The 18,638-nt window shown below is 41.1% G+C and overlaps 1 protein-coding gene and 1 non-coding gene across 5 annotated transcripts in view; both read right to left on the minus strand.

Annotated features, from left to right (window-relative positions):
- The window catches only part of COL27A1 (collagen type XXVII alpha 1 chain), a 268,951-nt gene that overhangs the window by 155,430 nt on the left and 94,883 nt on the right, over positions 1-18,638 (minus strand). For all 4 annotated transcript variants that reach the window (XM_056812389.1, XM_056812391.1, XM_056812388.1 and 1 more), the window contains exons 11-12: positions 16,851-16,904; positions 15,180-15,224 (exon numbers count right to left, since the gene is read on the minus strand). In XM_056812389.1, coding sequence (XP_056668367.1) covers positions 15,180-15,224; positions 16,851-16,904 — 99 coding nt within the window. The remainder of the gene's footprint in view (positions 1-15,179; positions 15,225-16,850; positions 16,905-18,638) is intronic.
- Positions 17,047-17,133, minus strand: MIR455 (microRNA mir-455). The gene has a single exon (NR_034984.1). It is a non-coding gene; the product is annotated as a microRNA mir-455 (primary transcript).

Below are 18,638 nucleotides of genomic sequence, written 5' to 3' on the forward strand. Positions count from 1 at the left end.
TAGTCAGTCATGACCCAATTCCTGGCCCTTGCTTAATGCCGGGAAAAGCAACAGAATGTAGGTTCCTTCACCATCTCGGCCAGGACGCTGGACCAGGGAAAACAGAAACAGAAGAGCAATACCTCCTAGCAAAAGGGCTGATGTTAAAAAATAAGGACCCCCCAGACCCTGAAGGTTCAAGGCTCACCCAAGTGGTAGAGAACATGGAGCCTTTTTGACACTTTCCAACTCATAAACCAAAAGATATATCAAGTCCTAGCCCAGATGATCTTCTCAAAAACGTCGGGTCTCAAGACCCTGAGCAGAGCTAAATTATCGCCGATGCCTCGGGAAAATCTAGAAAAGTGAGAGGGTGGAACGTCCGTCTGTCTGCCTGTAGGTTATGTCCGTGCATGTGTGAAAGAACATCTGGATCTGCTTAAAGTCTTTTCTCGGCAGGAGTTAAGGAAGGAGCCTGGCACAGGCACTCCTTCAGAGAATTCTAACAGGTCTCATGCCAATCAGATCTCCATCCAGAAATCAGATTTTATTTTCCTGTTGGCCCAACATAGGCCATTCAAAACTCCAAGGCGCTGCAGCCCCACCTGCAGCAGGGAACCCTGGGCCAAGGTGACATGTACCAGGTGAGTCAGTGCCTGGGGGGATGTCCCCCAGCGGCAGGGGAGTCCTTGCACTCAGTCCTATGGGATGAGCACAGGGATTCAGCTCAGAGGAAAGGAATGAGATCCTCCAACTGACATTGGTGGAGATGGTCACGATAAAGGGGGCTGAGCAAACTCATGGATGGATGGGGCAGTCCAGAATGGCACCAATTGGATTGAGAAGGCTATCTTCTACTCAGCATGGCCCCTAACCTTCCTGGCATCTAGGAAGTCTGCCCAGAGTCTATCTCCAGTCTGACTCCCGAGGCAAAGGCATTCCGAGGAGAACAAGAACTTCTCTCTGGGTCTGCCTCCTCCCCACCATTCCCCCCTTATTAACAGAAATGGTTGCACAGCCCAGAAGAAGACATATGACCTTGACTGATGCTCCTCTGGCCCCCTTCCCAGCTTTGGCTGTGCACCTCTGGCCTGGGTGCCTTGAGCGGAGGCGCCTGAGCCCTCATACCTTATTCAGACAGAAGCAGCTTCCGGGCTTGACAAGCTGGCCCAGCTCAGCATGGCTACAATGAGCAGTGGCCTAACACCCCACCAGTCTGACGTGATCCATCGACTTGGATGCTGAGTGGTGGTGATGAGGCGTCATGCCTACACTGCAAAATCTCCCTAAGTCAGGCTAACGTGAAATGAAAATCCGTTCAGAGTAAGCGAAATATCGACATTGGGTCAAAGTTACATCAAATGCAATTGGGCCTTTGATGGCCACTAGCCTTGCTTTTTGTTAGTTTGTTTGGGGGGGGAGGGGATGATTCGTTTTGCTACCTTTTTTAAAGTGCTATATAAGAAATGGAGCTGAGTCGACCAAAGTGCTGTGCTGAGTTGAGTTTATTCAGGGACCTCCAAAAATGAACAGTTGAGGACAGTTTTATCAACTGTTTGGAAGTAAAGGTGCTTCCAGTAAACAGCTTAAGTATATTTATATTCCCTCTCCCCATTCCATTCCTACAAGCCTGTATGTGCTTTGCCAAATTAAACCTCTCAAATACAAAAGTAAACTCTAGCCTGCCTTCTATAAGAATTATCACAATTTTCAAAATAGTGGGAAGTCCCCTTTCGTACTGAATAATCATTATCCACCTTCCCTCTCTTTGTACACAGACGTTATCCTGGTTCAGGCCCTCAGTGACTTGTCATCTGTATCACTGTACCAGACTGCTACCCTTTCAGGCTCTTCTCTCTCCAATACAACCTCCTTCAATCCAATCACCTTCCTGATGGATGCTACCAAAACACAAACTGGCTGTTCTTCCTCCTACCCCCCCCCCATTCCTGAGCCTCCCTGCCCCCCACCCCCCTAAATTTTTTTCTGTAGCCCTTTATTATCTCAGGGAGCAACTACAAACTGCTCAGACTAGCACTTAAGAATCCATAACCCTACCCAGATGTGTGATCCTGGGCAAGTCACTTAATTCCATTTACCTAGCCTTTATCCTTCTCTCTTAAAAGTTATTACTAAGACAGAACGTAAGGATTTGGGGAAGGAAAAAAAAGGAAGAAAGAATCCACAGCCTAGCTCAGTGCTTATCTTTCCCAGCTTATTTAACACTTTTCTTTCCATCCAAACTGGTCTGTTACTTCTTCCCAACAACTGTCTCCATGATTCTATCCAGGCAGTGTCCCATGTCTGGAATGCACTCCCTCCTCTCTGTCTGTTGAGAATCCTTCAAAGTCCAGCTCATGTTCCGCCTTGTACCCGATGCTTTTCCAGATGACTCCAGTCACCATGACCTCTTGAAATGCCTTTGCCTTCCTCTGTGCGCGCTCTATGTTTGCTCCTCAGTGTGCACACTGAACTCTGACTCCCTCTCCTCCAACTCCACAGCCAGTAACAGAAAAATTGTCTTGAGTGGGTTTTATATCCCCAGCATCCAGCAGAGTGTCTTGTACATAGTAGCTAACTACTTAATAAATATTTGATAGAGTGAATTGAATCAGGTCAACCCCATGAAATATTTCCTTTTTCTGACACCAAAGATATTTCACTTCCCTAATCTCAGGGATAGATATATGATTGTCCTGCATCCTCAAGGGGGCACACATCCCTTTACTTATGCCCTTGACTCCATCGCCATCTTTCTGGCACAAGACATTTAGGTATCCATTCATTCAGGCTACCTCTAGACCCATAGGGCAGGAAGGAATCTGAAAATCTCTCTATTAGTAGAAATATAAGAGTTATAGAAATCACAGCTGTGAGAGGCAGGCATGGTGTGGTGGACAGAAAGCTGGCTTCAGCTCCTCCTCTGACACATACTAGCTACATGGCCCCAGGCAACACCTGCTCAGCGTTCTCTAAGATTCTTTCAGAGAAAGTGCCAGCCTCCGTGGGTGATGGGAGTTTCCTCATCCAAGAGTTCCCAACATCAATAAAATTGGAGGTTCAATTCCTATACCAGTACAGTGATGGATTGTATACTTGTTATCCAAGCCAGATTCAAAAAAGCTTAGCCTTAGAGTAGCTTTAGAAGTGATGGATTTTTAGCCATAAAAATTCTTAAAGATCTTTTACTAAGTTGTGGAAGAGTTATAAGCTAACTTAGAGGAGAAAGGAACCAAACTATGAAGTCACAGATTATTGAATTACTAAAAGGACATAGCATATATAGTTCATGGAAAAAGGGCCTGTCTAGTCAGAGGACCTGGGTTCAAATGCTACCTCATTCACATTCTATCTATGAGACATTTGGGGCAAGGCACGGGTATCTTTCAAGGTCTCAGTTTCTTCATTTGAAAAATAAGATTAGACTGAACAGATTTTTATAGCTTTTATATGATCTGTTGGAAGTATGATTGGTAGTGGAGGTAGTAATTATTATTAATGGGCAAGAACTAAGAAATCATATAGTCAGATAATGTTGCAATTTCAGATCTAGGAGTGACCTTCTGCATCATCTAGTCTCAGCCCTCTTGTTTAAAGAGGAAAACAAGGCACAGATGGTTGTTTTGTGTTCCCTGATAGAAAGAGCCATCTCAGACAAAATGCAGAACAAGGGAGGGGGTTATCCCTCTCTGGTCTAATGCTTTCCCTTAGAAGAATCTGTTCTCTGAGTCAAAAGAGTGAGTTCAGCATCCAGCCATGGGGTTTTAATAAGTTCCACTGGGTTACTCTTCAGCTCAGTGAAGACCAGTGGAGCCAAAAGAGGCCCCAAGAGAGGAACTCCTCACAATTCACATGTTCCCCAGGTACAGGACCACATTTCACACAAGTTGAGGGCAAGTACTTTTCCCTTCTATTGTAGACCCAAAGGTAGCAGTAGGAGCCTCCAGGCAGCCTAGTACAGTAAAAAGAGCACTGGGTTTGGAGAGAGGATCTGAGTTAAAAATCTCATTCTGTTGCTTACTGTCTATGTAATCTTTCTGGACATCAATTTCTTAAACAGAAAAGTGAGAAGGATAATGACCTCCAAGATCCATTCCAGCTATAAGTCTATGAGCTTCTGAGCCCCAACCTTCAGGAAGACCAATCTTCAAACCTTTCCAAATTTAGGAAAGCCTCTCCAACTTCCCTCTGGCAGAAGAACCCAAGAGCTCTTCAAAGAACTCATGCCAATGCTTAGTACTGCCCTCTCAGCGTGGCATTGCCTCCGGAAAAATCTTCCTTGGCAATTTCTCTTCCATCTACCCCCTCTTTGCCAGTGCCATTGCCACTACCCTAGATCAGGTTCCTCCATGACATCTTACCATAATGTCCCTGCTTCAAGTCTTTTTTCTTCCTAAGTTATACAACACTGCCAGATTGATCTTCTTGATGTCTAGCTCTGGTCACTTTAACTCCCTTATTCAAAAATATCTAATACTTGATTTTTTACTATCTATAAGACAAAGTCTAAGCCTGGCCTTCAAAGTCTTTATTTTTTGCCATTTTCCAATATGATCCCTATCCTCCAGTCAAACTAAACTATCAGGTTTTTTTTAACATGCCCTGTGTTTTCCTGCTACTGAAATCCTTATTGTCCTTCAATACCCAGATCAAATATTACATCCTCTGTAATACTTTCCCTTATCTCTAGTTAGAAATCATCTTCTGTTTTTTTAAATATAAAGGTAATTTGTCTAAAACTTAAAATAAGTATCATATTCAATAAGGATACATTAGAATCTTTTCCAATAAATACAGAGTGAAACAAGGATGCCCACTTTTGCCACTATTATTTGATATAATTCTGAAAATGCTAGCAATAGCAACAAGAGAAAAAAAATAAAGGAATAATGATAGGTAAAATGGAAATAAAATGATCCATCTAAGTATATGATGATATACTTAGAAAACCCCAGAGAATCAACAAAGATATTAGTTGACATGATTGTTAACTTCACCAAAGTTTCAGGGTACAAAATAAATCCTCAAAAACCAATAGCATATCTGTATAATAACAACAAAACGCAAGAAGCAATAATGGAAAGGGAAACCACATTCCAAATAACTACAAAATGCACAATATATTAGGAGATCGACCTCTCAATGCACATAAAAGACATACAGATTCAATTACAAGGATTCCCTAAAGAAATAAAGAACAATCTAAATAGCTGGAGGTATATTCAGTGCTCATGGCTAGGCCATGCCAATATAATAAAAGTGACAATACTATTAAAATTAATTTATACTTTTAATGCCACATCAATCAAATTACCAAGGGGATACTTTATATATTAACTTGATAAAATAATAACATAGTTTATTTTGAACAAATAAAAAATCTAGACTATCAAGGGAAATGATAAAAAAAAGAAGTTAAGACAAAGGGGAAATAGCACTTCCAGACCACAAATTATATTATAAAGCAGTAGTCATCAAAACCATATGGTATTGGTTAAAGAATAGAAAAGTAAGTCAATGGAACAGACTAGACAAGGGAGATTCAGAAACAATAGAACTCAATAGTTCAGTGTTTGACAGAGTGGAAAACAGAAGTTATCCAGGGAAAAACTCCCTGTATGATAAAAACTTTGGAAAACTAAAAAAGCAGTATGGCAAAAATTAAATTTAAAATAATACCATACAACACATGCCACAATACATTCTAAATGGATACTTTGCCTTACTACTAAAGATCATACTCTAAAAAAATTAGAAGAGAAACGGATCATGTACTTTTCCTGGCTATGTGAAGGTGATGTATTTTAACTCCCCCCAAAAAAAGAGAGAGAAAGAAACAATTACAAAAGCTAAGAAAAAATTATTGATTACTTGAACTGAAAAGATTCTGCATAGATAACATTGATTCATTTAGGATATTAAAATGGGGGAAATATATATAAATTTCTCAGATAAATACACCTGATTAAAAGGTATCGTCCAATAGATTAATGGTCAAAGGACATGAACAAACAATTCTCAAAAGAACTGCAAAGTATTCACAACAACATGAAAAAAATGATACAAATCACAAATAATGAGAAAAATGCAATTAAAAACAACCTGAGGTTTCACCTCACATCCTGCAAATTGGCAAAAATGACAAAAATGGCTACAGCAAATGTTGAAGGGATTTGGGGAAGATATGAACATTAATATGTTGTTGTTGGCATTTAGAAGAGGTACAACCATTTTGGAAAGTAATTTGGAATTATGCAGACAAACTGATTAAAATGTCAGTTTGAATCAGAGACTTCATTACTAGGCTTATTCCTTAAATAAGCCATCATTAAGGAAAAACAATCCCTTTATATTCCAAAATATTCCAACATATTTTGTGGTAGCAAAGAATTGGAATGTACATACCCGTCAATTAAGGAATGGTCAAACAACTGCAGTACATAAACATAATGCAATATTACTACACTGTAAGAAATGACAAATGTGATGAACACAGAGGAGGGTGGGATAATCTATATGAACTAATGCAGAATGAAGTTAGCAGAGCCAAGGAAACAATATACATATGGGAAGAAAAATAACACACTAAAAAATAAAAAATTATGTGATAAAATTATTAAGATCAAGTGGGATAAGAAGATGCCCCAAAACTACCCTTTTGTGGAGGTGGGAGGTCAATAGATGTTATACAATATACATATTTTTAAAGCTATTCAATGTGTTGATCAGTAATGCTAATTTTCTTCCTATATAAAAGTATATCATTTGTCATATGGGATGGCTCTCTGGGAAGGGTAAAGGGAAGGATTCATGGAATATTTTGGTGAAATAAGAAACAGGAAATATGAAAACATTTTAAAAATAAAACCATATTCTATACTTCTTATTTGGGAATAAATATGACATTTATACCATTTTGCCTTATATTGCATTGATATACTCATATATATGTTATATCTTCCTCTGCCCAACTGTAATGAAGGAAAGAGATCATGTCTTATCTCTGCATCCCCTACAAAACCTAGCATAGGGCCTTATACACAGCAGATACTTAATATTTGTAGGAATCTTATCTTTCCTTCTAGATTATAAGCAACTTGAGGGCAGGAACCATGTCTTCTTCATCTCCACACTGCCTATCATAGAACCCTGAACATAATAGATGCTTAAGAAATATTTGTTGAATGAAAAAATTCATTTGATTCAATCTACAAGCACTAAACATTTACCATTTGCTGACAGTATGACCAGCCTAATTCTCTATACTAGTGGCTGCAAGCTGAATGCCATGAGTTAATCAATCAATAAAATACTAACAGTTATAACCTACGAAGGCCATGAATGCACTCTGCGGATGCTGGGAATACAGAGACAGACAAGAATAAAACAGCGTGTCCTCAAAGGGCTTACCTCTCAGTGAAAGCTTTCATGAGTTTACAAAGGAGCAGAGGAGTGTTGCCAAAACTCCCAGAGCCAAAAACAGAAAACGGCTGCAGGGCCAGGATCTCATTAGGAAAATGTGACTTCAAAAGGCACGTCTTATTTCTAGAATTAGAGAATACTAGAGCTGGAAGGAATGGCCACTGAATGTCAGTGCAGGAAGAGACATGAGCAATAACTCAGTAACATTTTATAAATGAGAAGAAACTCAGAGAAATGAAAGGGGATTCCAAGTCTAGATAGTACAAGAGCAGGACTAAAATTCAGATTTCCTGACTTCATACTATGAATACCCAGATGACACCAGTCCTTGCTCAGCCTGGATAGGTTGAAGGTTTAGTAGAACATGTGAGTTCTTAAAGCAAACTCCCAGTTACATGTCTGCCAGCCTCCCTAGGAATCTCATTTTGCATGGCCTGGGAGAATTTTGCTCCCCAAAATCAGGGCTAGCAAACAAGATGCAAAGAACATGTGGACATTTCCTTGCTCAGAAGGATGAAGAGGACATCAGACCTCAACAAAGTCTCCTGCCTCTTCCCATATGCAAGCTACAAAGGCAGAGAAGCCTTTTTGGAACCTTGCCAGACCCCCAAGCCAAGTTTTTAAAAACCACAAACCTGGATTCCTCATTAAAAAACCGTGACACATTTCTTTTTTTTTTCTACAGAAGAGACAATCATGGGGAGGCAGGCTGTTTCCTTGGGGGCCTGAGGGAACAAGAGCTCAATTTTCTTCTTAGTATTTTTAAGAGGTCAGCATAATGAGCCCTTCCAATTGGGGGATAGAAAAAACTTTCTAGCTCTTGGGTTAAAGTCACCTTGTTCTCAGTCAGTCAGTTGGTCCCTTCTCTTGAGCTGTCTGAGAAGCAGGGCCTCTGTGATGGATGGGATTCCAGAAGACCTACCTGCCCTCAAATATCTCTTCTACTAGCCTGAAATCCCTGTCAAAGTTGCTCCTTTGAGTTAAATACTATCTCCAAAAGGCCCTGCTAAAATGTAGATACTGGGTGACACAATCCATGATTCCCGATTATCACTTGAGTGATGATTTGTGCTCTCATATGTAGGAAACTAAGGTCTGTTTCCAGTCCTGTGACTTACTAGCTGTGTGACCCTGAGAAATTCTCTCAATCTTACTGGGCTACAGTCATCTCAGCTACTCTAATTCCTGGTCTGCTACTAACCACTGCACCATCTTGAGGGTAAGTCAATTCATTTCCTTAGACTTCATATGAGGAAAATATGTAAAATTAAGTGGTTGGACTAGCTGATCTTCAAAATCCCTTGAACCTTAGGTTCTAGGATCTAGGATCTCTCCCATTTCTAAAATTCTGAGTTCTAATTCATTCCTTTGAGTTCTGATATTCTAAGGGCTCCAACACTCTGGGTTCTAAGTCTCCCCTTAGCTCTATCATTCTGTATTCTATAGTCTCTATTCTCTATTCTCTGGTTCTTTCCAGGGCTGCCATTCTAAGATTGTGTGATTTAAATCCTGGGAATTGTTCCATATAGAGGAAAAGTGAGAAGTAATTGTTCCCTCAACATAACCTCAGCTGGCCTAATTCTTTACAGGTTCACTGGCTTCCAAGAACATATGGTGTGGCCTTGATGGAAGGATGAAAAATAATGCTTATGGCAAACTAAACTGTTTGATGTGCATACTTTCTAAATGAAGCAAACACCTCCCAAACTAGAAAAGACTCAACAGTACAAGTATGTAGATGGGTGGAGGCGGGAGGTTGTTAATCAATAAGAATATTCCTAAGGAAAAGACTAATTGCCAGTCTTGAGAAGGAATTTAACCAACCCTTATCCCCACACACTATTTTCACTCACTAATAATTCCAAAACTTTAACTTTAGGAAGGAAATGAATTTTCCCTTAAATGATGGTGCTTCCTGCTCCATTCTGTACTGTCCTCACATTCTCCAACAAGATGGCCTTTTGATGCCTAGGACTGCCTTGCTACAGAGGGATGGACTTACTAGCCTCACAGGGCTCTTTCTGACCTTCAGACGGTATGGACTGACGGACATGAATCTTGGGGAAGATAGGAAAAGCCTAGCAAAGTCGCACCAGGGGCCATTCTGATCGCCTCACTTTGGAATCTACAGATATGAAATCATATGAAAAACATTAAGTCATGTCAGAGACAGACAAAATAGATTTGCTGGCTATCAAAGCTGAAATTCTAGGGAACAATAAAGTTTATTTTCATAGTCCTCAAGAGTGACTGACTCATGGCCCTAGGCACTTTAGATAAAGGGAATCCCTATGCCAGATAAATTACAGGGATGCTGAAAGTGGGGTGGGTGGATGGCTATCTTTCTGAAGCCAGTCTGCACACTCCTTCCCAGACTCCATTGCTGGACTCTGAACACCTGACAGCCATCCAACTGCTTGGAAGGCAAGAGCAGGATTGGGCTCACACTGACTTTCTGGTCAGTCCCACACCAAGGACACCCAGATGGACTGTTTCAGCCCCTAAACCCTCTAGCTCATTCACAAAATCTTATCAAACAATTATCTGGCCAATTACTTAAGCTCTCTGCTTTCCATGGTCCTTGTAGGACCAGCTGCTGCTCTCAAATGAATGAGAAAAGAGGCCTGGAACTCAGAGACAAAAAGAGACTAAGCAATGAACAGTGCTAAGAAGAGAACTTATGTGTCCAGGTACCCCAGTCCAGAAACTTCCAAGCTTAGACCCATCCCCTTCCCAGTATTCTGCCAAAAGAAACTTGCTTCATTTCCTTTGATTCTTACTGCAAAGAAATTATCATCACAGAATTGTAGGGTTGTCAGTTTAGAGATAGAAGAAAGTGTAGAGGCCAGAGTCCAACCTCTCATTTTATAGATGAAGAACCCAAGGCACAGAAAGGTGATCTGTCCAAAGTCACATAATATTGGAGGTGGGGTGGGAACCCAATTTCTCACTCCAAGTCTAACCTTCTGTCCACTCTATCACTCCACTTCTTCCAGAATCTCAAAGCTAGAAAAGGCCTCAACATATTATAACGTAGGATGTCAGAGATAAAAGGGATCTTAGAGCTGGGAGAATCCACAGATATGAAAACTGAAGCCCACTAAGGAAGATGATTCCAATAAACATTTTGCCCAAGGTCAAAAAGCAGGTTAAAGGGCTAGTTAGTATTCTCTAGGCTATAATCTAATGCTCAGGATACCTTTCACATCTCCTGGATACTATGTTTATATATTATCAATAGCATGGCTTCCTCCAAACCTATGTCAAACTTGGAGATTTCTTCTAATTCTAAGGAGAAGGCAAAGACTTTAGATCTTGTTGGTTCTGAGTGGGAGAGAAGAGGATAGAAGGTAAGGGACTAGAATGGATCAAGGGATGGAGAGGGAAAATCCAACAGAATTGATCATCCCTGGCTTTGGGGAATGACTTCCTCTCATCCAGAAAGAGAAACTTCCCCTTCCCCTATTCAGATGATTGAAACACACACTATCCTAGATGGAAAAGCCTCCCATCTCCCCTCCTTCTTTCCCAATTCCCTGGAATCCCAATGTCAGCGCTTCCATGGAAGTCAGGCAGGCATAACTGTGGTCAAATGTGGAAAATGCAGGTCCATTCCAGCATCTGCTCCAGGCTCATTCCCTGCCTGCAGCAGAGCTGTGGTCAGTGCTGGGGAAGGGGGGGAGTACCAGACCCTTGCCAATGGCAATCCATCTCTCCCAGAGTCACAAACTCCAAGTATCTCAAAACTGAATGAGACCTCAGAGATGAGATCAGCTGGTTCAACTTTCATTTTATAGATGAAGATCAGAAGCAGTTAAGTGAGCTGCACAGCTGGGGCCAGCACTCCTACCTCTTGCCTCTCAGTCTCAGGCTCCCTCTGGGGTCCCATGTTGCCTCTCCCCACCAATGGAGCTGAAGCCTTTTCTTCACTCAAAGAGAATTAAAATTCAACCCTTAGCACAGTGTAAAACACTTCATAAGTGTTTGTTGAAGGCAAATTTGTGGATTGGGATAAAGATGGGAAAACCAGACAACCAGGAAAGTCATAGAATCCTATAGAGATATAGAAAGATATGGAGCTTTCTTTATATATTTTAAATAAATTTTTAATTAATTGATTGATTATCTTCCCACTAATTTTCTCAATTTGTTCTGTACAAAGCTTATTTGTATACTATTTTTTCAGGTTGCCTCCCTCATTAAAATGCAAGCTCCTTGAAAGCAGGGACTATCTTTTACCTTTCTTGTGTTTCCAGTGTTTATCTCAGTGGCTAACACATGATAGATATGGGATCAATGTTTATTGGCTGGCTGACTGAGACTAGCCTTCTAGATCAGTAATTTTCAAAGTGGGGTGTACATTTCCCAAGGAGTATGCAAGAAAACCCATTGGGGGTTACAGAGGAAATGGGAAAAATCTGTAATCTGTGAGATTAGAGGAATCAACTTCTTTCACTCTTCCAACATTTTGAAGTCAGAGTCCTCCACTGAAATGATCAATATTAATTCTGTGTCATTTTCACTTGGAATCTACAATAATTGTAAGATTTTATTTTTCACATACTATATTAATTCTTAAATCAGGGCCCTGCAGTAGGAAGGCCTCAATTTCTGAATATTAGGGAGAATTATTATGTATTCTTACGTCTAAGATCTGGGTCAGAGATTCCATCCAACCAATTGCTTTTTGTGTTTATTTTGTCCTTAGCAATACCAAAGAATGTCTTTTTTTTAAAAACAGAATTTGGTTAATAAATGAAGGTGACAAGGATTTCTTTTCCTGTGTGTGTTCCTTATGGCATTGGGATGGAGACGAGTGAATAATTCGAGAGACCACCTCTTAATTAACTATCTGCTAATTAGAGATGTCTTGGAATGTTCAAGAGAAGGGCTGAATAATGAGTTCCTAAAACTATTTATTGAGCTGCTTGAGCAAGCTTCTGGTCATTTGAGAAGGCCATTGACCTATATCACTTTATTGGTTATGATCCTAGCCTAACCAATGAACTGGTATTTAAAAAAAACAAAACCCTTACACTTCTTACCCCAAATCAGTCTTTCAAAATAATTTTAATCATAAGGCAATGGAAATCAGGGCTATTTATATGAGATGGGGCACTAGACAGAAGAATGGTTGGCCATTCAATCCCAGAGGAACACCAGTCTAGAATGCTCCTGCTTCTGGGGGGAAGGAGTGTTAAAGGTGGGAAAAGGAAGGATGGATGAGGGTCTGACTGCTTTCACATTCCAGGGAGAGATCCCAGCAGCAAATGTAATCATGGCTGGGAAAAATATCCCAGACAGTGATAAGAAAGAAAGGAACAGCTGGAATGTATTGAGAAGGCCATATCCTGAGTATGTGAATACACTCCTCAACACTCACTAAGAAACTCCAAGCAGAAATAACATATTTCGCTGAAGCTTCCTGGCTTACTGGAATCTGATTAGTGAATGTTGGGACTGCTAAGGCCCTCATCTAGTTCAAATCACTCTTATAAGGAAACTGATACCCAAGTAGAGATAGTAGAAAGAGGTTTTCTGGTTACCCAGACAGAGATGAGGAACTTCCATAAGTACTATTTAGTCCCTCTCAATTTGTCACTGCAAAGAAATGGGGTCAGGAAGCCACTGAGTGGCTAAATTTTATGTAAATGTTTTGAAAGCAAAGACCACACCCCATCATTTTTTGTATGTGAAGATCAGGAGACCCCAGTTTTACCATCAAATAAGTTATGTGATCTTGGGCAAATCAAACTCTATCTCTGGGCCTCAGTCTCCCCCTCTAGAAAATGAGGAAGTTGGGCTAGGTGATTTCTTAAGCTCCTTTCAACAACAACATTCTACAATTTAAAGAAGTATCTATTTCTATTTCTACCACTAAAAGCAAAACTAAAAATATCCAGTCTGTGCTCAGGAGCAGCTAGGTAGCACAATGGATAGAATACTAAGTCTCATCATCCTGAGTTCAAATCTGGTTTCAGACACTGGCTTTGTGACCCTGAACAAGTCACTTCCCTCTTTTTGCCTGTTACCTCATCTATAAAATGATGGGGAAAAGGAAATGGCAAAACACCAGTATCTTTGCCAAGTAAGTCCAAAATGAAGTCATGAAGAGTTGGACATGACTGAAATGACTGAACAACAAAAGTCCTTGCTCAATTTCCTATAGTAGAATAAGCTTCTACTTTAACCTTAGCCTTCTCACTCTATCCTGCTGCCCAAGTTTGTAGAACCAAATCAAGGAGAAATGAATGAGCTGGCCCTTCTACCAGACTTGGTAGAAGCAAAATGGCTCCCAATTGCATCTAAATAAAAAACAAAATCCCTGACATGACATTTAAAGCCTTTCAGAGCCCCCTCCAGTCAACCTTGTCAGACAGATCTTTTCATTTTATTTCCCTTCATAAATCCTGTGTTCCAATGAAACTGGCCTCTTTGCTGTCCCCTCATATTCCCCACTTACAAATCCTTTCATGGATCATCCTTTACACCTGGAATGAATTCTTTCCTCCCTTTCCCTTCTTAAAAGTCCCTCCATTCGCTCCCAATTGTCTCCAAGAGCAAATACTCCATTTGGCTTCAAGGCCCTTCATAATCTACTCTCCTTCTCCCTTTCCAGTCTTCTTATACCTTATTCCTCAACACCTACTCCTCAAACCAGTAACAGTGTTCTCTCAGTCATTCCATAAAATAACATGCCATCTCTCATCTCCAGCCATCCTCTCTGGCTGGGCCCCACCCTGGAATGCTCTTCCTCCTCCACTCTGACTACTGACCTCCCTGGCTTCTTTTGAGTGCCATCTAAAATCTCACCTTTTATAGGAAGCTTTCTCTAACCTCTCTCAGCTTCTGTACTTTCCCTCTTTTAATTATTTCCTAATTATCCCAATATAGCTTGCTTTGTATACATCTGTTTGAACGTTGTCTCCCTCATTAGATTGTAAACCCTTGAAGGCAAGGACTGTCTACCACCACTTTTTGTATCCCCAGTCCTGAACATACTATTTGGTGCATAGTAGGTGCTTAATAAATATTGATTGATAGATTGATTAGCTCCCTTCAGGGCTTAGCTCAAGGTACCAACTTATATGAAAAAACCTATCCTGACCCCCCTTGTCTTCTTCATCCTTTATCTTGTCCTTACTTTCTTCTTAAATAATTTATCCCCCAATAGAATTAGAAATTCCTTGAGAATAGAGATTGCTTTTCATTTTTGGTCCTTGTATCCCTCTTAAGTGCCTAGTACAGTGTCTTGTACATATCAGGTAATTAATGCTTGTTAGATTGGACTGAGTTCCTGACTCAGTGAGCTAGTGAGAAGGACTTTCAAGCTGGTTGTCCTACTAGCACATGCCTTGTCAAGTCTTTGCCTTTTCCTTTCCTTCCCAGAGAAGGGGACTGACAGTCCAGGGCAATATGACTAAGGAAAAGGCATTCAAATGTAGAATGATACAAGGTACATTGTCGGCATGGCACATCAGGAAAAGCAGACATAGACAGACAGGTAGAAAAAACACAGACTCAAGAAACGAGAGATACACATGTGTGTACATCTATGCAGAGACAGCATGCCCTCCCCTATTCATATACCCTCCCCAACACACACACACACACACACACACACACACACACACACACACACACACACACGAAAGCTGGGAGATTCATGGGAAATCCCTCCAAATTCTACCTTGCCAAGGCAGGCAAAAGCAACTAGATTGTGGTATGCTTTGATTTCATTCAACAAAATCTGCATAATAGACAAGGAAAAACTTTACCGGCCTACCCATCTTGCCCCTCTTGCCATGAACTCCAGGCTGCCCCTGTCAGGAAAATAAAAAAAAAAAAGAAAGAAAGAAAATTAATGTCAGGATAGGAATCCTGGAACTAGAGATGTCTGAAGCTTAAAGAACTCTGCCAATAGGCTCTGACTTTCCCTTTGGGCTCAGGTTTCTATGGGATCATACAATGGGGAATAAAATGGTAACCAGCAGACCTTATGCCTAGTATAAGCTCCCTGTCCTAGTCAAAGGTTAAAAGTGGGTTTGAAACAACCCTTTGGGAGTTAGTTTGGGAAAGAGATGCAGTGTATGTAGCCTAGGGAAATACTAATGGTCAGGAAACACCAATTCTAGTCCTGGATCTTGTTATTTAGGCAACTAACTTCATCCATTTGGACCTTGGTTTCCCATCATGTAAATTTTAAATCTCAAACTCTGTGGTCTAAAATATTCGTTTCCAGCTTGTAAGACTAAAATTAATATCCAACATTCCAAGAATTATATTTTATAAAGTTTATTAATAATCGCTAGAAGTAAAGGAATAAAAAGGTAATTATTTAACAAAACAAGACCATGTGACCATGTTCTCCTTGCCTTTTTAAAAGGCCTGCTCCACCAAAGCCCTATCAGGAAGAGGTGGAACTACATCAAATCTATATCCTCCCTATGTCAGCAGGTAATGTGAGGAGAGTGGGCTGCTGGGAATTGTAGTTTTTAGAGTAATAGATTGTAATTATACTCTATCATTCTGTGTCCTGATATCCTATATTCTAAGATCCCTTTCTGCCTGGACCTTCAAGAGTATAGATATCAAAATACATTAGGTGGTTAGAGACAACTAGGTGGTGTAGTGGAAAGAGCACTGAGCCTAGAATCAAGACAGACTTGACTCCCAATCCAATCTCAGACACTTACTAGCTATATGAGCCTGGGCAAGGCACTTTAACCTTTGTCTGCCTCAGTTTCCCCAACTATAGAATCAGGAAAATAATAACTCTCCTTTCCAGGGTTTTTGTAAGGATCAAATGAGATAAAAAATAATTAAGCACTTAGCACAGTGCATTATATAAAGGCTAACTATTATAACTGTTGTGTTTTTTTTTAACCTTTATTTTCTGTCTTTTATTAGTTCCAAGGATTATGACAGGTTTGGTATGGTCTTTTATTTTTTAAAACCCTTACCTTCTACCTCAGAATCAATACTGTGTTTTGGTTCCAAGGCAAAAGGGCAATTAGGGCTAAGCAATGTGGGTTAAGCGACTTGCTCAGGGTCATCTAGCCAAGAAGTGTCTGAGGTCAGATTTCAACCCAGGAACCCCCCCACCCCCATCTCTACACCTGGATCTCAGGCCACTGAGCCACCTGGCTCTCCCCTGCTATTATTATTGTCCTGAGGTCCTGAGATTACTTCCAGGTCTAAGATTCCTGGATTCTACTATTCTAGTTCATTCTCATGACTATGACAACTTCCCTAGATTTTGGTCTTCATTGATAGGGAGCAGGATGAAAGGCTACTCTACATGAAGAGTAAACAGCAGAGACTGAGTACCTTCTCCTCCTCTCCATCCCCCAACTCTACTGGGAGCTGCTTTGTTGATTCCCCAGAGCGCCCTGGACACATGGTCTAAAGAAAAGGATCTTAGGATGGGACATTAGAATGATACTCACTCTTTCTCCATCAAGTCCTGGCAGGCCAAAGAGCCCTGGGAGACCAATATACCCCTATGAACAGAGCAAACAAAAAAAAAAATCAAATGGGTCATCTCCAGGAGGCTGGCCTGTCCCTGTCCCATCTTGGTTGCCATCCTTCCACCTCCTCCTCCTGCTCCTCCAGCGATGGTCCTGGGTGCTCCACGTTGACATAAACCTTGAGGCAAGTGTATATGCCCATGGACTGCATGGTGTTGGCTTCCACGATGTAGTCCAAGGGCACATACCCTCACGCCAGGGATCGGGGGGACAGGTAGGGGAGGCTCCTCCTCCGTGTGGGGGCAGGGTGAGAAGGGGCGGGAAGCTGTTGTGCCCTTGCTGGCTGCTCCTGGGACCTAAAGGAAAGGAAGCCTGCTTCCAGGTTAGATGAGAGGGGAAGTGTCGGTGGGACATCAGAGCCAGCTAACAGATAAAATAGTTCCTTCCCTAGCTGCCTCTCTCTCTCTCTCTCTCTCTCTCTCTCTCTCTCTCTCTCTCTCTCTCTCTCTCCCCCAAGACTTGCCATCTTTTAAAAATTCCCCCTGTGATACTTTTGACCTCTGGCCATTTCCTGGACATCCTTTCTCTCTAACTTCCTTGGCTTTTCCTTTTCCCCTCCTTCAATACAATGCCCCATCCAACAAACCATAATGCTCCAGGCCCAATTATCTCAGGACTTTTGAGTTTCTTTAGGTACTCTCCTGACCCAATCTGAGCCTCTCCAAAAACACCCCATCCTTTGTTGCCTGTCTAATATATCCTCTTGCCCTGCCTCCTCTGTCTATTCCACTCCACTGTGATTTTTCCTTCCTGCAGACTTAGAGTCATCATCTATACCACTTGCTGGACATCTAATCCTGCTGAGCCTTGTGACATCCTTTGTCTTGTCTTAAATTATTCATCATTATGGCATCATGGTTATTGTGTGGCATAGTGAAAAGATCCTTGGAGTTGGAATCAGAGGATGTGAGCTGAAAAGCCCACCTAAGTGACCTTGGACAAGTCACCGAACCTTGTTGGGCTTCAGTTTCATAATCTGTAGAATGAACCCATTGGACTAAATGGCCTAAAAGGTCCCTTCCACCTCTGTTGTCTATGTATGGGCCTCAACACTCCAGCTAGACTGGAAGCTTCTGAAGAACAAGGATTATCTTTTCTAATTCTCTGTATCCCCCACAGCATACAGCAGAAGTTTCATACATGCTTTTTAAATGAAGTACAGGTATCCCTTCCACATCGTGGAGGTTGGGGGCATGACACCCCATGATCTGGAAAATCCATGTAAAATGTCTTGGCCCTCCCAAGAAGAAGTCTGAATTTTTTTCTTTTTCTTTCATGAGATATTTACAGAAAAAGAATGTGTATATTTATGGTATTAAAAGATAAAATATGTTGATATTATATAATACTATGCAAATATTTTATGCATTTCTGAGTTCCTAAACTTTTTCTATGTCATCTGAGGCTTCTGCAAAACTCCTCCCAAATTCCACTTCTTATGCTGACCCATGAAACCTCAACGGGGAAAGTCAAGATGTGGAAGGGATACCTGTACTCCCCAGACAAGCCATCTCCCCCCATCTGTATTTGTTCACAGTCCTAAAAGACATCTCCCACATGACCCTTGGCTGCTCTGACAAGTCTTCTTCACCCTTCTCAGAGCTTTTACATTTCTTGCTTTCTTTTTCCATAGGAGCTCACAGAAACAACGACATCCATTCCCCCTCCCACCCCAACAGACACTCTGAGCTGGTGCGTTGGTAGTAT

The sequence above is a fragment of the Monodelphis domestica genome, chromosome 1, assembly GCF_027887165.1.
Source record: "Monodelphis domestica isolate mMonDom1 chromosome 1, mMonDom1.pri, whole genome shotgun sequence".
In the NCBI taxonomy this organism is placed as follows: domain Eukaryota; kingdom Metazoa; phylum Chordata; class Mammalia; order Didelphimorphia; family Didelphidae; genus Monodelphis; species Monodelphis domestica.